At 31.2% G+C, this 22,128-nt stretch overlaps 1 protein-coding gene and 1 pseudogene across 5 annotated transcripts; both read right to left on the bottom strand.

The window, feature by feature from the left end:
- Positions 1-1,359: 1,359 nt before the first annotated feature.
- On the bottom strand, positions 1,360-20,861 carry LOC105767586 (glucan endo-1,3-beta-glucosidase 13). Of its 5 annotated transcripts, none has more exons than XM_052630961.1 (6): positions 20,741-20,861; positions 12,612-13,964; positions 2,141-2,164; positions 1,745-2,008; positions 1,634-1,657; positions 1,360-1,525 (listed from the first exon to the last, which is right to left on the bottom strand). In XM_052630961.1, coding segments are annotated over exons 1-6 (1,722 nt in total). In that variant the 5' UTR covers positions 20,796-20,861; the 3' UTR covers positions 1,360-1,523. The 5 variants fall into 5 exon arrangements, with proteins under 5 accessions (XP_052486921.1, XP_052486919.1, XP_052486918.1 ...); XM_052630959.1 differs by lacking the exon at positions 2,141-2,164 and adding an exon at positions 12,495-12,518 and having other exon boundaries at positions 12,612-13,982; positions 20,741-20,807; XM_052630958.1 differs by having other exon boundaries at positions 12,612-13,982; positions 20,741-20,807.
- LOC128041274 (arginine--tRNA ligase, chloroplastic/mitochondrial-like) lies at positions 7,855-10,922 on the bottom strand (annotated as a pseudogene).
- Positions 20,862-22,128: the final 1,267 nt, after the last annotated feature.

Here is a 22,128-nt window from a genome sequence, read left to right as displayed (position 1 = left end):
TCACAAATAGCTCAAAGTTTATGGTTTGTATTTCTATAATTCGAACCACTTCAGTTGTTGCATTTCTACTATGTTTTGCATGTCTTGTGATGTTTAATACAGGTTAAGAGGGATTGTTTTGGGTATAAATGATATAAGGTTGTGAAAAGGTTAGCAATAGGTATTAATTGGTACATTTTGGCCAAAATAGCTTGTGTGGTCGTGACATCATTCAAACATCGTTACGATGAGGAATGACTTATAGGGTCAAAGTGCTACGAGAGACTCGTTGTCTCGACGAGGCCATTACAGTGAGTGACGTTGCAACATCAAGTGGCTTGACGTCATGATGTGTGACAAATTGTTCATCGTCGTCTCGACGTTGATCCTATGATTTTAGCTCGGGTCAACTCTATAACTTACGTAAGATTGTATAAGACCTATGATTGACTTTATTTCATGTCAAATGTATGTTTTAACTGAATTTTTATTATTGACTACCATGAATTGTCCGTGCTTTAATTGTAATTGTTCCAGAAACGAATGTAACATATTGTAACTTAAACCCGGCGATTGGGGTGTTACAGTCGGGAACAAGTGAAAATATGAAGTCACATGAAAGATTTGAGATTATTTTATATAATATTTATTTTTATTATTTTTATTTAAATAATATCTGTAAAAATATTTATTAAGAATTTAATTAGGATTAAGTTTTATTCCTTATATTTTATTTAGATAAACTTTATCTTTAAAGTTTTGTATAGCAGTAAATACTATGTATCAATTTTCAGCATAAATACTGGAAATTGAAGAAACAAAGGGTGCATTTTTTCTTGCTTTTGTTTTTTGGGGGAAGAGGTTTTTGCTTTTCAATTGTAGCTTGCGCTTACTTGCCGTTTTCTTTCTTTTTATTATTTTAGCTTTATTTCTTCTTAATTTTTTTTGTTAATTTTTTTACTATATATCAGCAATTAAACTATTTTCAGTTAAAAGTTGACTAAATTTTGGGATTTGAGTTGGGAGATCTGAAATTACAGTTAAATTCTTTTCATTTGAATATTATTTTTTCGGTTTAAAAATAGATAAGATCATCTCATATTATTATTTTTTATGTCATTTCAAAAATAATCTTTGGTGAGGTGTTGGGAACAGTACCATGGGTTTTTATTTACTATTTTACTGATGTTTGATTTTAATTTATTTAATTTTATATTACTTTAATCCTTTTACTTATTTTACCCAAGAGAGCAAGAGTTGTGTGCACTAAACTGTTCACGAAATGTTCTGAAAAAATTCAAACAAGGGCAAACTAAAATATTTGTGAGATCATCCTACTCTCTATTTTTTTACTGTAAAAGTTGTTTTTGATAGATTCACTGATGAAAACCATTACAAAGAAGTAGCAATGGTAGTCGTATTACAAGCTGCAGTTTTGGTAATCATGTGATAATCGCAATAATTATACGTTGGTAACATTAGCTTAGCTCATGCGGTCGCCCACGATAATCACAACAACTACTTTATTCTTATGATACGTCCTCTTCTGTACAAATCCAAAAAAAAGGGAATCAGCGTGTAATGATAATATTAACAATAGAAAGGGCGACAAGACAGTGTATGGAACATGGGATGTTTCAGAATTTGTACTTACAGTGATAGAAGCAATTACCATAGCCTGCACAAATAAATTAAATAGATATATAACTGTTTGCAGTTTGGAAAATCAGATGAGTTAAATTGAAGGGTCAAACAAGAGACTTACTAGGATCCTTATCAACTTTGATTGCATTTCCACGGAAACTGCAGGAAGCATCAGTAGCACCATTTTTCTGGTAGTAATTGTTGAAGGCGAAAGAGGCATGAGCAAGTAGAGTATCTGGCTGAAAACATTTCTGGTTAGGCTGAATTTCCGAACAATCAGCTTTTCCAGGACCGCATGCCCAATCTAATGCATTCTGTAAATTCGACCTAGGAGCCTGACTAGAAGCAACGCACCAAGTTCTTCCTTTCGGATCCCTACTTTTTACTGTGAAAATAAAAAAAAATCCCAGTTTCTCTAACGACATCAAATATGCAAAAATAGAAAGTGGGGCGGGGGGGGGGGGGGGCAAAAGAAAAATAGGTATGGTACATGAGATGTTTAAGAATCTGTACTTACCATTATAGATGCAATTACCATAGCCTGCACAAATAATGGAAAATAGTTTTTTAGATTTTTAGAGTTGGGAAATCATGCAATATTGTGATCAAATTCTGCATAAAGTAATTGACTTACTAGGGTCGTTATAGACTACGATCCCAGTTCCTCCAAAACGGCATGCTTGATCAGTGAGCCCGTTTTTCTGGTAGTAATTGTTGAATGCAAAAGAGGCATGAGAAACTAGATTATTTGGTTCAAAACATTGCTGGTCAGGCTGAAGGGCGGAGCAATCCGCCTTTCCCGGACCACAAGCCCAATCTAGCGCATTCTGTAAAGCCGAATTTGAAGCCTGTCTAGAAGCAACGCACCAGCTTCTTCCGGTTCCTTTTCCAGGGAAGACCAGGTTATAAACACTCGTCATGTCGGGATAAAATAAACCAAAGTTTCTCTCTGTTTCCGGTCCTTGCTTCAGGTTCTCATTAAACAAGGAGAAAATGTACACAACTAGCTCTTCATCAGGCCTAGCAGGCGTACCAGAGCCATCCGTAACATGACGAATTAAATTGGTGTTGTAAGTCTGGGCATTGTCAATACTAGCGTAGGAGTCGTCATCATTGTCAAGACTAGCCATCGCTAACCTATGTCTTCCTGAACCTCTCGTAGGCCAGCCGGTTTCCGTAACAATAATCGGTATGCTTCTGGATTTCCGTTTGGCCAAAGCGAAATGAACAGCATCTAGTTGAGCATCAAAAATGTTCTTGTAACTAAGACCGGTATTCTGATCTACGAAAATCGTAGAGGGTGACTTAAACAGAACAGCATCCAAAGAAGAATCTCCAATAGCGTAAAAAGGATATAAATTGACCATAAACGGTGATTGGTTCTCTTCCAGGAAGTCCAACAAAGGTCCCAAGACATTATCATGGCTACCGTCAAATGCCCCATCGGAAGGTGGGTAGGATTTGGATAAAACCCCAAAGGAGAGTGGAGTTGAAACCTTGATCCAATCCTGCAGGCCAACCTTTTTCAACGCTGAAACGACATTTCTCATGGCGGGCACAGCTAAGTTGGCGGCATCTGGGCTATCAGTCACTTCAACACCTACAGAAATGTCGGTGATCTTTGTAGCGGGGTAGTATGGGAGGATGCTGTTCTTCACCCAGGAATCTACATAAGATTGGAACTGGAATTTGGATAAGTCATCATTATGAACTCCTACTATAAGTTCAATGTCAGTGTTTGACAAGGATTTCAGCACTTTGGGATCAGAATCATAAATCCTGAGGTATTGAATGTTGTGTTTTTTAACCAAATCTGATACTTGATCAGGTGATGGGAGATTATTAGCATCCGTTCCGTAGTCAACTCCAACTTTACCTCCCCTACAGAAATCTGGACAGCGAAATTGACCGGTTTTTAAGTTGTCAGTAGAAATAAAGATGAAACAACACGATTAGCACGTATTTTCCTAAGGCAAAAACAAAAATACTGCATTTCTTTTCTGCAATGAAATGGAAAAGTATAGTAAGCAATTGGCTTATCATCGTCATCACTGCTTCTTACATCAATAATCTCACTCAAATATGGCGAACGAAATTCTTTGCTTATTCCCCTTTGATAGGAAGTAACAAGAGCCAACAAAAAAAATGTTAAATTCTATGTGTAAATTTTAATTTAATCATTTCATTTTTTTATATTTTTTTGGAACATATAGCATTTAACAGCTATAATTAAGTTTGAAATTTCAAAATTGAAGAAGTAAATATATTTTTTAAAATCAAAATAAAATAGATGGATTAAATCAATAATTTTCAGTATAACACAATGACTAATAGCAAAATTTTTCAAAAAAATTATGCATTTTTGTGAATATTTCAATTATGTTATTTGTATGTTACTTTTCTAATTTAATCATATTTTTATATTTCAATCTCGGTTAAGTTTAAAATTCTTTAAATTATATTTTACACTTTTAAATAGGAGTAATATTTGATGCATTGTCGGTGCATAAATTTTCTGCACCATCAATGAATAATAGTATGACACATCATCATTAAATTAAATAAAAAATATAGAGAAGACTTATAAATAAATATTAATAATTTAATTTAAACATAATTAATCGTAACTATTATAAATAAATATCAATAACTCTCAAATTTAGGTTGGTTTATAGTGTAAGGTCTCGGTCTCGAGTTTAAGGTGGAAGGTCTCAAGTTTAGGGTTTATTTATAATTAATTATTATTTAATTATATAAATAAAGTTATTAGTGTACATTTTATAAGTCCTCCATTATTTTTGTTTCATTTAATGATAATGTGTTATGTTATTATTCATCGATGGTACATGAAATTTATGTACCAACCCTTTAAAATATATTATATATTCAATTCAATTTTTACAAACAACAATGCTACAATCATAAAATTGAGCTGCCGGAATTAATATTGAATATAAATTTACAAATTTGTTTTTAATGCATTTTATTTAGTTCACAATAGTAAAGAGAATTTTAATTGATAAGTCTGGCTTGAGACCCTCCATGTTTATGATTCATGGTGTTGATTGTTTACTTAAACATTTTGACTATTTTTCTCAACTATCATTAGTCTAACATTTTCACCATCTTCTCTTACTTCTTTGTTTCATATATATATAAATATATTAAGTTATTTCTTAAATAATAATAATAATAACTCCTAAAAACAAGAGAAAATTGTTGACATCAATAATACACATCTAAGTGTACCCAACCTTACACTCTTCTGATTGTTTTTGAATAAAATTTCGTTAACAACAATGCTACCATCTGTTACTACCATTAAACCTTCCTATTAACTACAAGAAAAAGAATGAAGCACAAAACAAGCAGACTCAAAATCAGAGATTAAAGCCTGATATATATATACACAAAGGCGTAAGCCGAGATGAATAGCAAAGCAATACAACACATAATGTAGAGAAGAAGAAGAAGATACCTAAAAGCTGAAGCAACAAAGGAACAGCAAAGACGAGCTTGAATGTTGAAGCCATTCTTCATTAAAGATTTTTTTAGTAATTAATGCCAATATCTGATTCCAAGCTGCTTCTTATAGAGAAAAAGAACCAAGTTGAGAGGAAACTACGTCCATCTATTTCATGCTTATACTACTAAACAAAATTGAAAATGGTTCACACCACGGCCCACCCACTTCATTTCATTCAACAATATCCTCCATTAATATCCTTTTTGGAGATATTAAAATATCCATTCTACATCAACTCAACTTCTTTATTTGCTTCCTTCTTAGGATAATTAAATTTGGTTTTTCCAAATTTATTTTGGTATTCTTCAAGCCCATGTTCGGGATTTGTGGTTATCTCACTAACAAAAAATGAGACATATGGTAATTTTTTAATTATGTCTGTCAAAAAAAAATACACTACAATATTACTAGCTCATTAAACTTAATGTATTTTTCAATTAATATATGTAAGGGTTTTCTTTTTAAATGTTAGCGGTGTAATCACAATTATAATTACAAAAATACTTTCAAATAATTAGAACCGAAACTTATCATTTGACAACCAAAATTTATTTAAATCTAGATCAAAATATACGGTTTACAAAGAGTGAGCCGAGATCTTGATATCCATTAAGGCATCCTTGGTTGTAAGTTTATTTTTATAAAATTAATATCAATGATAATTATATTTTGTTTTTGTTTTGTCTTCTCTTTTACATTTTGTTATGCAAATACATTTAATTGATATGTTATTAAATTTTATTATTTTGAAAATAAAAATAAAGAATTGAATAAATTAAATAGCAATATAACAAGAACATAATTAATTTTATTTAAAAATTATAAAATATATTTTAAAACCGAAACGAGGAAGCCAGTTTTCTTAAAATCATATGGTAAGTCATAAGTGTCTTTTACCTCTACTTTCCTTTGCCATCATATTTGTATCGATTTATCGATTTATGGTTGAATTTAGTCTCGTAAATGAATAAAGCATTTGAATAATAATTTATTACTCTTATTTGTTTATTAAATTAAATATGTGTATATGTACAAAACCTTGAGTTTTATTTATTAAATGAATTCTACATAAACAAAGTTTATTCAATTTACTTATATTTTGTAAAAAAATATTATTTATGTTCATTTATATCATTGGTATAATAAATCATTTCAAACTGTTCAATTTTATATATTTAATAATATTAATAATATAGTTTTGTGTATTTGTTTTAAGGAAAAATTCGCACACCATCAATTAAGTTTTTAAACTCCACAAGTAAAGTTAGAAGATTGACAAGTGTCATAAAGAAATATAATAAAATATTAAGAAAACACTTAAAAAGAACACATGACAATTTTTAAGATTGTTTGTAGAATTAAAAAGAGTGTGTCAAATACTAACCCTTCTTTTATATATTTATATTATTTGATACACTATCAATGAAGTTTTTTATAGTACTCCACAAATGGGTTGAGTGTATAACAAGTGTCAAATTAATTTACATAAGGAAAAATATTTAGTACACTACAAATGGAATTTTAGGCCCCACAAATAGGGTTAAGGGCTAACAAGTGTCCTATAAGAGTATAGTATAATATTAAAAATAGACATTTAAAAAAATTGACACATGCCAATTTTTAAGATTACTTGTGGAATAAACAAAGTAGGCTACTAGTGTACCAAATACTCACTCTTTTATCTAAATTATTTTTTTATTTTTTACTACACCCTATAATATATATATATAGCAAACCCTTAACCTGCTTGTGTAATCTAAAAATTTTTATTGTGTAATAAGGTACGTACTTATTTATTGTTTGCTTTATTATTTATGAATATTATTAATTCATCTAACTTAAACCAAACAACAGACATAATTTGGATTAAATAAAGCGGGCAAGATAACTCAATGAGCAGTATAAGTGTACAGCTGGGAAATAAATGAATAATCATGTATTATTATTAATTAATAGCAAAATGGGGAATTGATTAGGATCCAACCATGTTAGGTTGGGTGAGTTTTGATCATTCCATTCCACTTAATTATTCATCAACTAGCTTCAATTTTTAACCAACAAGTGGATTTATCATTCCATACCACTTTCAATTTTGGGTGGAACGCCACCAGATTTCTGACTAGTCACTTCCTGTTGTTTTGTTGACTTTTTGTTCAAATATATTTATTCGACTTGTTTTATTGTCTTATAAATATAATTCGTAGAATTACAAATATATGTCGTACAAACATAAATTTTACATTAAACTCGATTTTAAATATTCAAATATTAAAGACCTCCATCTTAAAAATGTCAAGACATAAAATATATATTGTATTATGACACTCACAATGTAACTGAAAAAAATTATTTGTTAAAAATAATATAAAATTATGATAATTTAATTAAAATGTTTAAAATTAACACCTCTTATCATAATTGAGTTTCTATTTATTTCTTATAAAAATCTAAAAACAAAATGCTCCCACAAAATATAGCTACCATATATATAGGACATTTCAATAATTTATCAATTTCAATTACATAATATAAATATGAGTAGATATTAACATGAATATTAAGGTTTGGAGTAAAAGAAGTAGAGTAATAATATTTCATGACAATCCTTCAGCAGCTGAAAGCAATTAGTGTTTCAAATAGGTAGATAAATTAGTTAATTAGACATTGCTGCAGGTATGAATAAATTCATAGCTAAAACACATAAGTACAATCAAAACTGTCCAAATAAATAAAGTAATGAGATCTGAATACAATTATCGCGGTACATAGGATTTTATATGAACTAATATATAACCCACCCTTCTCAAGAATAGGTTATATGTAAAGCTTTCAAAGTACAATCATATCTTGTAAATAGGTGTGATTCCCAGGAGATTGAAGTATTTTCTCATAACCACTGCAGTTGCTTCACATAATAGTAGTCTACTTGTTTCCTTATCTGACCCGATAACCTGCTCATTTCATCAATATATGCCACATGTCATCTCAAAGTTTCATTGCAACATCTTTTACCTAGAATCACTCCGCCATTAGAACTTTCCTAGTTTCAACACTAGGTGAACGGCCTTGTGAGGGCAAGGTGACGAGCAATAACAAGGTTTATTTTACCAAGAAACCATATAATTAGATCGTTGATCATACCTTGCACTCAGGGTTGCTGTAAAATTTGGAGAAGATTTCGGATAAACTATAGAGGTAGTCACACACAACATTCGGTAACAAATTGGTACAAGCCTCCTCAACAACCTCAAAGCAAGATAAAAATTTGTCAGACCGAGCCTAAGTCAAGAAACAATAAATAGATTGTTCTTTTTTTTCCTTAAGTTCTTACCTCAGCAAACTGCAGCAAATGGAGCCCAAATCGCGCTCATCCTTATGCTCCAATACTAATGTCCCCTTCTATTAAAAACAAAGAGATAATGGGTAAAAGTTGCAGCTATTGAATCTGATACAAAAGAGTTGTTCTACTTAGCCTAATAACAGCATACTAATGTCAATACATAAAAAGGCAACTAAAAGATTTACAACGGTACTTCTTCAGATTGAGGGGGAACTTACATTCTTTAGCTCCTCCACATCTTTACCAGATCTCCTGATGATTGAACATATTCGAGCATGAGCATATAGCAAATAAACAGCAGTGTTGCCCTGCCATTAAAAAAATTTAGAAGCAGAAAACTACAATCAGAAGCAGCAGAAGAAACATGGGAAACTTTCATCATAAAAAGTTCACTACAGGCCAAAATGATGAAACCAGTTCCACAATATTTGCAGTCTAAATAAAAAACTATTAGGCACCTTATCGTTAAGCATCTGGTCAAAATTGAATGTATAATTGGTCAATCTGTTGTTCTTCAAGTCAGCATACCTGCAATCAGATTTAATGAATATTAAAAAGTAAACAAAATAGTACAAGAACTACTGAGAAGAACATAGCAATACTAATTAGATTACATAAATAACTTGATATAATAATAAGTAGCTTACTTTACAGCACCATAACCAACTGCATCAGCAGTACTCTCAATCTCCTCCTCGGTCCATTCTTCACCCTTACCTGATTGGCACACAAAGTAACAATTTCAGATACAAGAGGTTGAAAAGTTCAAAGGCTACACAATTTAACAACCGAAAGAACTTGCAGTAACAAATACATCACTAATAGACTGACAAACATAAGGTAGTTAAAAAGAGCTGAAAAACATTTGTAACAACAGAGATAAGGTTCAATATCATACCACGCTCGATAAGTGCTGCTTTACTTCGGTTCTTGGCTTCATCAAGTAGATCAACTAAACGAACTACTTCAGTGTTACGGGTTCGAAAACGCTTGCCATCTTCTCCAAGAACAAGTCCAAAACCAACATGGCTAGCTTTGGGATAATTATCACCTTGAGGAAGCCACCCTGCACGTTTGGCAGCCTGAAAAATAACCAAAATAGTTTCAGAATATACAGCAAAAGACTAGATGTCAAAAGCCGGAATAACTCTTTATGATCATTATAATGGTATTCACAAACATCAATATAGTCCCAGTAAGTTGAATAAGATTAACAAAGGGTTTTAAAATATTACACAACAGAATTCAAGAAACAACTTCGAGAAAATACTTTGAACACCATATCAAAATGCTGTTGTTGGCCTACATCAGTAACATATATAATCCACTCAGCTTTCTCTTCATTGAGGCGATACCTACAAAATTGAAACTAAAAAGATCGATAAGGAAGCTAATTAATTCCTATGCTAGACTAACATGTTCCATGTCAACGCAGTAAGATTGCTCCATAATTAGTAAAAAAGTACAATTATCAAAACAAATTGGCCTAACAGAGTACCCAATGAGATCAACATGAAAAAGGAAACAATAAACAATATATCATCTAAAGTTTAAACGCTCAAGAAATTTCGAACCAAGAACCACTTTTGTAATTCTAGCCAGGGTAATTTCAGTAATTCACTTGGCTGGCACATAATTCTGACATTTGGCAAGGAATGCCAAACAAAAACTACAGGCTCGTAACATCAAATAACGGAAGAAAACTTACCAAAGAGCAGCCAGGTCAGTTGATGCATAGTTGAAACCACCATCACTCTTCACAACAATAAGAGGTATATTAATGCCTTCAATAAAGATCACACGAGCTCCCTGACTTTCCTCAACTAATCCTTGTTTGGTCAACCCTTCTATAACCCCAGGAATATAAGGATTATAAAAGCTCTCTCCCTGTCAACAAGGAAATAATCATAAATAGGTCAATCAGGAGCACCATTTGCACTAGGGACAAAACATTCTAAAATGAGGTTGTAGAAAACTTGACTAGCTTGGTGGAATATGTCAAAGTAGCATGATGGTGTACAATTGCACATAAGCAAGACCTCTGTCAATTATATAAATGTTAAAATCAATAAACACAATATTTACGGTTTGTACAAGATTAAAGATAATTATATAAATAGGTCCAAGATATAAAGAAAAAATCGAAGTAAATCATAAAAAAAAGGAGTTTTGCAATGATCCCTGAATGTCATAGAGAAGTTTTTATGTAGAAGTGCACCTGAAAATTAACTAAGCTGACCAAAATATAACAATACATAGAGGTTGACATTTGACATTACTTACTTTTTCCTCTAAATGAAATCCAAGTCGTTGATAGACCTTATGAAATTCAGTCCGGCTGATTTCACATATTTGTGCCCATGCCCTGCGACACTTTTCTTCTCCACCCTTAAATGAGCACAAAGAGATAAGTCTAAATGAATACAAGTACATCAAGAGAGAGAGAGTCAAAATGTCGGGAACAAGTGAAAATATGAAGTCACATGAAAGATTTGAGATTATTTTATATAATATTTATTTTTATTATTTTTATTTAAATAATATCTGTAAAAATATTTATTAAGAATTTAATTAGGATTAAGTTTTATTCCTTATATTTTATTTAGATAAACTTTATCTTTAAAGTTTTGTATAGGAGTAAATACTATGTATCAGTTTTCAGCATAAATACTGGAAATTGAAGAAACAAAGGGTGCATTTTTTCTTGCTTTTGTTTTTTGGGGGAAGAGGTTTTTGCTTTTCAATTGTAGCTTGCGCTTACTTGCCGTTTCTTTCTTTTTATTATTTTAGCTTTATTTCTTCTTAATTTTTTTTGTTAATTTTTTTACTATATATCAGCAATTAAACTATTTTCAGTTAAAAGTTGACTAAATTTTGGGATTTGAGTTGGGAGATCTGAAATTACAGTTAAATTCTTTTCATTTGAATATTATTTTTTTTCGGTTTAAAAAATAGATAAGACCATCTCATATTATTATTTTTTATGTCATTTCAAAAATAATCTTTGGTGAGGTGTTGGGAACAGTACCATGGGTTTTTATTTACTATTTTATTGATGTTTGATTTTAATTTATTTAATTTTATATTACTTTAATCCTTTTACTTATTTTACCCAAGAGAGCAAGAGTTGTGTGCACTAAACTGTTCACGAAATGTTCTGGTTATGAAAAATTCAAACAAGGGCAATCTAAAATCCTTATGAGATCGATCCTATTCCCTATTTTTTAACCGTAAACGTTATTTTTGATAGATTCACTGATGAAAACCATTACAAAGAAGTAGCAATGGTAGTCGTATTACAAGCTGCAGTTTTGGTAATCATGTGATAATCGCAATAATTATACGCTGGTAACATTAGCTTAGCTCATGCGGTCGCCCACGATAATCACAACTACTTTATTCTTATGATAAGTCCTCTTCTGTACAAATCGAAAAAAACGGAATCAGCGTGTAATGATAATATTAACAATAGACAGTGTATGGAACATGGGATGTTTCAGAATTTGTACTTACAGTGATAGATGCAATTACCATAGCCTGCACAAATAAATTAGATAGATATATAACTGTTTGCAGTTTGGAAAATCAGATGAGTTAAATGGAAGGGTCAAACAAGAGACTTACTAGGATCCCGATCAACTTTGATTGCATTTCCACGGAAACTGCAGGAAGCATCTGTAGCACCATTTTTCCGGTAGTAATTGTTGAAGGCGAAAGAGGCATGAGCAAGTAGAGTATCAGGCTGAAAACATCTCTGGTTAGGCTGAATTTCCGAACAATCAGCTTTTCCAGGACCGCATGCCCAATCTAATGCATTCTGTAAATTCGACCTAGAAGCCTGACTAGTAGCAACGCACCAAGTTCTTCCATTCGGATCCCTACTTTTTACTGTGAAAATAAAAAAATCCCAGTTTCTCTAATGATATCAAATATGCAAAAATAGAAAGTGGGGGGGCAAAAGAAAAATAGGTATGGTACATGAGATGTTTAAGAATCTGTACTTACCATTATAGATGCAATTACCATAGCCTGCACAAATAATGGAAAATAGTTTTTTAGATTTTTAGAGTTGAGATATCATGCAATATTGTGATCAAATTCTGCATAAAGTAATTGACTTACTAGGGTCGTTATAGACTACGATCCCAGTTCCTCCAAAACGGCATGCTTGATCAGTGAGCCCGTTTTTCTGGTAGTAATTGTTGAATGCAAAAGAGGCATGAGAAACTAGATTATTTGGTTCAAAACATTGCTGGTCAGGCTGAAGGGCGGAGCAATCCGCCTTTCCCGGACCACAAGCCCAATCTAGCGCATTCTGTAAAGCCGAATTTGAAGCCTGTCTAGAAGCAACGCACCAGCTTCTTCCGGTTCCTTTTCCAGGGAAGACCAGGTTATAAACACTCGTCATGTCGGGATAAAATAAACCAAAGTTTCTCTCTGTTTCCGGTCCTTGCTTCAGGTTCTCATTAAACAAGGAGAAAATGTACACATCTAGGTTTGCACCAGGCCTAGCAGGCGTCCCGGAGCCACCCATAACATGACTAATTAAGTTGGTGTTGTAAGTCTGGGCATTGTCAATGTTAGCGTAGTCGTCTACACTGTCAAGACTAGCAGAATAGTTATAAGTCTTGGCATTGTGAGTACTTGCATGTGGTCGCCTAGAACCACGTGTAGGCCAGCCGGTTTCCGCAGCAATAATGTCACTTATTATCAAATCAGTATCGGCCAAGGTAAAATGAACAGTATCTGGCTGAGCATCAAATGTGTTCCTAGTTGTTCTGAAATTCAGATTGGCAATGGCGTAAAAAACAGCGTCTAGCTGAGCATCAAAAATGTTCTTGTAACTAAGACCGGTATTCTGATCTACGAAAATGGGAGAGGGTGACTTAAACAGAACAGCATCCAAAGAAGAATCTTCAATAGCGTAAAAAGGATATAAATTGACCATAAAAGGTGATTGGTTCTCTTCTAGGAAGTCCAACAAAGGTCTCAAGACATATTCATAGCCACTGTTAAATGCCCCTTCGGAAGGTGGGTAGGATTTGGATAAAACCCCGAAGGAGAGTGGAGTTGAAACCTTGATTTTACCTTGCAGGTTGGCCGATTTCAATGCAGAGACGACATTTCTCATGGCGCGCACAACCAAGTTGGCGGCATTATCTGGGCTATTAGTCACTTCAACACCTACGGTGATGTGGGTGATCTTTGTGGCTTCGCGGTACGGGAGGATGCTAGTCCTCAGCCAGGAATCTACATATGGTTGGGACTGGAATTGTGATAAGTCTGCATTAGGAACTCCCACCATAAGTTCAATACCGGTGTTTGAAAACGCCCGCAACACTTCGGGTCTGTAATTATAAATCCTAAGGTACTGAATGTTGTGATTTCGAACCAATTGTGCTACTTTTTCAGGGGATGGAAGATAATCAGCATCCATTCCATAGTCAACTCCAACTTTGTTTCCCCAACAAAAATCTGCCCATCGAAATTGAACTTTGATATTTGATTTAAATTCAGATATTCTACAAATATTAATACGAATTTAAATAATATATATATATATATATATTGAGATATCTGATAAATGAAACGATTCAGACATTTTGAAAATTTACATATATCCCATCTGTTATTATAAGAAAGAGGGAAAAGAATGAAAGCACACAACACAAGCAGAGTACTCGGAAGAGCTGAGATTGTTTTCTCAAAATCAGATATTAAAAGCTTGGAAAATACAATGGTCTAAGCAAATATGAAAAGAAGAAAAGATGGCTAAAAGCTTGAATCTGAAGCCATGGACGGCCATTGTTTATGAAATCCAATAGCTACTGCCAAAATATCCTCCTCCTTTAAGGCACATTGATGATTGACCAATGACCTCCCAATATTATATTGTTTTGTTTATTTGTGTGGCGTATGTAGAAAATGTAACAGCCCAAATTTGGGGCCAGTCGGAATAGTGGTTTCGGGACAACAAATTTGACGAGAAAAAATTTATTTTTATTATATTTTTATGGTCTACGATTTCACAAAATGATTTCGTAAAAATTTCCTTCAAAAATTTTGACGTTTGGGCACTGCAAAAGTTGTGTTCTATATGTTAGAGGTGTCCGATTGTTATGAAATTTTAAATTGGAGGTCTTTATAGGGAATTAGACCATTGGTTAAGTTGGTGGAAAAAAATAAACATGGTTAGGCATGTTTCTAAAGTTTTTCATTAAGGGCATTTTGGTCATTTAGTTATTAAAACGAATTAAAAACAAAATTAAAAGCCAATTTTTGTCCATCTTCTCCATAAGGCCGAATTTAGCAAGGGGGAAGCCATGGTTAGGGTTTTCAAGCTTCCAAGCTCGATTGTAAGTCCGTTCTAACCCCGTTTTTAATTTTTTTTATGTTTATAGTCCCCGTAGCTCAATTTAGTTTATTCTACCATTAATTCATGTTAGGGTTCATATTTGGAAAAATACTCATAAGTGAAATGTGTTTATTTTGATGTTTTATGGTAAAATATGAAGTTTGAAATTATGTTAAACAACCTTTGCTAGGCGATTTTAAGTGAAAACGAGTTAAACGACATAATCGGTAAAAATACCTAATGTTCATAAGTAAGTGTTAGAGTGGGAATTTGATGTTACCATAGAAGGTAAAAATGTTCAGCATGTTATAAAACATAAGAATAAGGGATGATGTTTAATTTCCAAGCTTTGGGGCAAAAGTGAAAATATGCAAAAGTTTAGGGGCAAAACGTAATTTTTCCAAAGTATGATTTTTTGACTGGAATGAATAGTGTGAATGTTATATAAGCAAAATGTATTTTTATAAATTAAGAAAGACGAGAAATTGAAATTGATTGATAAAAAGAAAGGTGAGAAAAAGAGAAATTCCCGAATGAACCTCCGGAATAAAAAGGGATACGAATGAAGTGACAAAAATGATCACATGTGTGACACAAACTGTGTGTAGGCCACTATGTAAAAGTGAAAGCGATGGTCACGTGTGTCGTACTAGCAGGCTACTACGTGTACCGGAATGATGGGTCGCATGTGTAGTACTATATGCAGGCTACTATGCGTACCGGATAGTTTCGATCACGAGTGTAGTACTATATGCAGGCTACTACATGTATCGGATGGTAATGGTCACATGTGTAGTACTATGTGCAGGCTATTATGTGAACCGAACATCATTGATTAATAAGGTGGTTGCTATGTACTGAATTCACCGAGTATCTATTGTTATTGTTCCAAAGTGTTTATCGGGAAATTAACTAAGTGTAATTGAATAATGAATATAGATATGGAATTGAATTGAATATCGACTTAGAAATGAAAAAGTGAATTTTGAATTGAATTGTGATTGAAAGTGAAAAAGTGAAATTATGAAAGAGTACATTTATTAACAAAACAGTTTAGACAGCAAAAGTTGCGTGAATTTTAAAAATCATAAAAATGGTGGAAATTGAATTAGAGGCTGAATAATATATGAAACCAAAGCTGAATGAGTCTATTTTCACATAAAATAAACAGAGAAAGCAAAAGAGTTATATATTTTGATATATTTGAAGTTTAGTTAAACAGAGTCAGAATGAGTTTAGAATCCCTGTTCTGATTTTGGAAAATTTTTAAAATTGTACAAAAATAATTACAGGATAAAATTTATATGTTTAGAATCCTCAGTGAGTCTATTTTCAAGAGAAACAAGCAAGAATAATATTCACATTCTATACAATGAGATAATTAATTTTTAGTGAAGAGAGATCAAAACTGTCAAGCAGTAAAATAGGGAAACTTTAAATAATAAACTGTACTATTTTACTAAACCAAAAATTCTAAAAATTTTATGGTAAGAAGATATGTGAGTCTAGTTTTAGGGAAAATTAACGGATCTTAATTTAGAGCTCTGTAGCTCTAGATAAAAATAATTTAGTGACTCTGACTCGGATAAATAGCTTTGAATATACATGTGAGTGAATAGTGAAAATTATAGTTAATGTTGTTTAAGTGTGTTATACACACTAAGGATGTGGAATGGAGAGGAGGAGGAGGAAAATTGGGAAATATATGAATGATTTGAGTATAATTGGTCATATGCTCGATTATAATTGATAGATGCTGAAATAGAAATGATGCTTATAATGCTTATACTATATGTTTATTAATTTGGCTAGTATGTTTGGTGTGTATGCTTAGGCTTTGGCCAAGTTGTGGCTAGATTATGCCACATTAAATTTATAAAATTATGCAATGTGATGGTAAATGTCTAGATGGAAATTTGATTGTGATCATAAAAGGGTGGTAAGGTTTAAAGTTTGTAATCTTTATTAAAATGGTTTGTCATGTGGTTAGTCTTCAAGAAGATTAGCTTGCGACTATGGTTGAGTGTAATGTTTATATCTTGTGTGATATGCATAGGAAACGGGAGTGAATGAAACGAAATACTAAGTTCATGCTTGAAGTGTAAAATGACGCAAAAAGGGGACGTTAAACGATAAATATGTATTAGTATTGAACTTAATGAAATTGAACTGTACGTGAATTAAATGGAAATTGCAAATGATATGATTTGAATTAAATGAATTATTGTAGTATTGAAATGTATATTTGTAACAGCCCGATTTTAGGTCTAGTTGGAACAGTGGTTTCAGAACCACAAATCCGATGAAAAAAATTATTTTAAAATTATGACATGGGTTGCATTATGATAGGAAGGTTGCATGAAAATACTGATATGAAAATTTTATCGATTTAGTGATTAATTAAGGAAAGAACCTATTTGTATAAAATTTAGATTTTGAATTCTAGAAGCTAGAAGGGTTAACTAGCTATGAAATTGTAATATCCCGAAAATTTCTACAGTGAGAAAGTAAGATAATATCCCTGATATGGAAAAATAAGGAAATAAAGTGATAAAAGGGTAATTGATTTATGTCAACATTGGGAAATATATTATGACGTATTAATTCAAGAAAAGATTAAATTGCAAAAGTGGGAAAAGTTTTGTTACCCAAGAGTAAATACTCAAAAGTTTAGGGGTTAAAGTGTAAATATGAAAAATTTGAAGGACCAATATTTTAAATATTTTAAGGGTAGAATAATCTAGAAACTAAGGAAAATGGATGAATTGGGACCAAATTGAATAGATGAAGAATCATGAGGGACTAAATTATAATTTTACCGAATTAAGTGATGACTCAAGGATGGAATTTTAAAAGATCTAAAGGGAAAAATGGTCAATTAGAAGAAAGAGAAATCTAGAAAATAATGATATGTTGGAGATATTTTAGATTAAATAAATAAATATTAGTTTATTAATTAATATTTTAATTAGATTTTAAATGATATTTTATTATTTTATTAGTAATTTGTTTAGTATATATATATATGGAAGAAAAGATGAAGAATCATCTTTTTCCCCATGCAACTAACGTATGAAGAGAAAAGAAAGAGAGAAACTTTCTTTTCTTTACAATTTGGTCCTTTTACCAAAAATTCACCATTTTCACTTAGAAATTAAAAGAATTTCCATATCCATCAAGAGAGAAAGATAACAGGGAGACTATGGGGAGCTAGAATATCAAGTTAGATTCAAGAAATAGAAGCTAGAGGAGGGAGAAAATTCAAGTTAAAGATTGAAATCAATGGCATAAGGTAAGAACATCAAGATTTTTATATACTTTTGAGTTTGATATTATTGAAAAGTAGAAAATTAATGTTAAGGAAGAGTTTCATTATATAAGGTTCTATATTCTTGTTATGTTATTAAAGGAAATAAGAGAAAGTGATGGAAAATATTGAAGAGAAAGGAAAGGAAAGTGTTATAAATTTAGTTATCAACATTTTACACTAAAACAGTTTTGAGACAGCAGCAGTAGTCTGATTTTGAAAATCTATCAAAAATTGTATAAATTGAATTAGAGGGTGAAAAAATATTAAATTAAAACTTATTGAGTCTAGTTTCTCATAGAAGAAACAGTGTAAGCAATGGAATTTTAGATTATAAGATATAATAGATTTTGTGAGACAAGGTCAGAATGATTTCGGGTTCCCTGTACTGACTTTGGAAAATCATCAAAATTGGAGAAAATTAATTAGAGGCTTAAATTTATATGTTTAAATCCTTAATAAGTCTATTTTCAATAGAAATAAATGGTAACATCATTCTAATTCTGTACGATGAGATAATTAATTTTTAGTAAAGAAGGGTCGGAACTGTCAGACAGCAGAATAGGGATGACTTTAAAGAATAAAATGTACTTATTTGCCAAACCAAAAATTCGAAAAATTTTATGGTAAGAAGATATGTGAGTCTAGTTTCAGATAAAATTAACGGATCTTAATTTTGAGTTCTGTAGCTCAAGATATAAATAATTTTGTGACTACGACTCAAGTGCACAGCTTTGAATGAATATATAAGTAAATGGTGAAATTATAGATAATGTTACCTATAAGCATGTTATATACATTAAGGATGTGGAATGGAGAGGAGGAGGAGGAAAATATATGATTATTCAACTAGCATGAGTTTTCATTAGAAATGACCAATTTACATGTTTTAGGTTCAGAGACTAAATTGAACAAATGTGAAACTTTAAGGGTAAATTTGTAAAAAATGTCAAAAAGTGACCAAATTATATGAAATGAGTTGTTTTATTATTTAAATTAGTACATTGAATGAAATATTAATTTAGATTATGATTGGGTGAAAATTGAGAAAATATAAATTTTTCAAAATAACCACAATTTTAGTATTTACGCAATTTAGCGGTTAAATTCATATGAACTATATTTTGTATAATTTTAATTGAAGTGAATGCTATTTGGTAATGAATATTATATACATATATGTGTGTTTTATTATTGGAATTGAATTATTATTGGTAATATGTATAATTATTAGATGTTTTGAAATAATTATCGGAAGCTCGATTGGATTGGAAGCTTGTTGGAGATATATCACATTATCCATTGGTTCTATCGGTAATTTTGGATGATTTGATTCTGGTTATAATGGCATGTACAAGTTAAATTGGTTAACATTAGCTCATTAATGTTTTGATTTTGATGGGTTATAAATATGAATGCTAGATAAAAATTAAATGTCTGAAAATTAATTAGTAAACTCTGGTAATGCCTCGTACCCTATTTCGGTGTCGAATACGGGTAAGGGGTGTTACAATATTGTATTAAGAAATTGAATTGAATCGTAAACATGAGAATCGTGAATTAAATGAAATGAAAATGAAGTATTGGATTACATAAGTATGTATTGGGTCTCAGAAGCCCTATTTGTTACAAATATAGTATTTTGAAGTTATAATGTGAAGATTTATAAAAGCATGTTAAAATCTGAAGAGTTTAAATTTGAATGAAATTTTATAACTCAGTTTAACATGTTTGTAAGTGTATGTGTTCTAGTAATGCCTCGTAGACTATTCCGGTGTCGAATACGGGTAAAGGGTGTTACAGAAAAGTAGAAGAGTTAGGTTCATTGACTCTAAAATGGTTCAGTCTTTATTCTTTGACTCTTTCCACTTAATCAAATTTTGCTCCTAAAATTAAGCAAAAGAGAGACAGGATCTAATAAAATTTTTAGATAGAGGTCATATCAACAAAAGAATTAAGCACAAATATTACATAAAATCAAAATCTTGAACATGAAGTTAATATATTGATCAATTGAGAAATAAATACTATGAAAAAAAAAAGAGAGAAGAAAATATGAGAATACCTAACAGAAGAAGCAACAAAGAGAGTGCAAAAACAAGCTTAAATCTTGAAGCCATCGGTTTTAAAATTTGATGCCAAATAATGTTGCTCTTTCCTTTACACTAACTGGCATCCAAGCTTCTTTTTATAGTGACCAATGGTCACATAAAACATTGACCAAAGACCAAAGTCGATGCCGTCTTTGGTACCTCACAACTCTCCCCCACACAATTGTATAACATTAAATTGTTGATATCAATAGTACACCCAAGTGTACCAACCTTACACTCTTCTGATTGTTTTTGAGTAAAATTTCGTAACAGCAATGCTACCATCTGTCACTACCATTAAACCTTCCTATTAACTACAAGAAAAAGAATGAAGCACAAAACAAGCAGACTCAAAATCAGAGATTAAAGCCTGATATATATATACACACACAAAGGCTTAAGCCGAGATGAATAGCAAAGCCATTCTTCATTGTTTTAATTAATATTATTAATTGCAGAAGCAATACAACACATAATGTAGAGAAGAAGAAGATACCTAAAAGCTGGAGCAACAAAGGAACAGCAAAGACGAGCTTGAATGTTGAAGCCATTCTTCATTAAAGATTTTTTTAGTAATTAATGCCAAAATATCTGATTCCAAGCTGCTTCTTATAGAGAATAAGAACCAAGTTACGTCCATCTCTTTCATGCTTATACTAATAGACAAAACTGAAAATGGTTCACACCACAGCCCACCCACTTCATTTCATTCAACAATATTATATATCCTCCATTAATATCCTTTTTGGAGATATTAAAATATCCATTCTACAGCAAGTCAACTTCTTTATTTGTTCCTTCTTAGAATAATTAAATTTGGTTTTCGAATTTATTTTATTCGAGATTTGTGGTTACCCGTTAACAAAAAATTTTAATTATGTCTGATAAAAAAATACACTACAATATTACTAGCTCATTAAACATAATGTATTTTTCATTTAATATATATATAAAGATTTTCTTTTAAATGTTACCCGTATAATCACAATTATAATTATAAAAATACTTGTAAATAATTATAGCGAAACCAAAATTTATTTAAATCTAGACCAAAATATATGGTTTACAAAGAGTGAGCCTAAGATCTTGGCATCTTTGGTTGTAAGTTTATTTTATAAAATTAATATCAATGATAATTATATTTTGTTTTTGTTTTTGTCTTCTCTTTTACATTTGGTTATGCAAATACATTTAATTTATATGTTATTAAATTTTTATTATTTTGAAAATAAATTAAATAGCAATATAACAAGAACATAAATAATTTTATTTAAAAAATTATAAAATATATTTTAAACCCGAAACGAGGAAGCCAATTTTCTTAAAATCATATGGTAAGTCATACGTATCTTTTACCTTTACTTTTCTTTGCCATCATTTTTATATCGATTTATCGATTTATAACATCAAAGTTTTAATAGATTTATCGATTTATGGTTTTGTTCCCGTAGAGTTGAATGAGTAATAATTTATTACCAATTTGGTATGTGTATATGTACAAAACTTTTGAGTTTTTTTTATTAAATGAATTCGGCATAAACAAAGTTTATTTAATTTACTCATATTTTTGCAAAATATATATATATATATATATATATGTTCATTTATAGCACTGGTATAATAAATCATTTCGAACTGTTGAATTTTATATAATTTATAATATTAATAATATAGTTTTGTGTATTTGTTTTAAGGAAAAGATTCGGTACACAATTAAGTTTTTAGACTCCACAAGTAAGGTTAAGGGATTGACACGTGCCCAAAAGAAATATGATAAAATATTAAGAAAACACTCAAAAAAGAACACATGACAATTTTTTAAAACTGCTTGCAGAATTAAAAAGATATATTACTAGTGTGTCAAATATTAACCCTTCTTTTTAT

Source organism: Gossypium raimondii, chromosome 5 (genome assembly GCF_025698545.1).
Source record: "Gossypium raimondii isolate GPD5lz chromosome 5, ASM2569854v1, whole genome shotgun sequence".
NCBI lineage: Eukaryota > Viridiplantae > Streptophyta > Magnoliopsida > Malvales > Malvaceae > Gossypium > Gossypium raimondii.
Note: the sequence above shows the minus strand (reverse complement) of the source record. Positions and strands in the feature narration are given on the sequence as shown.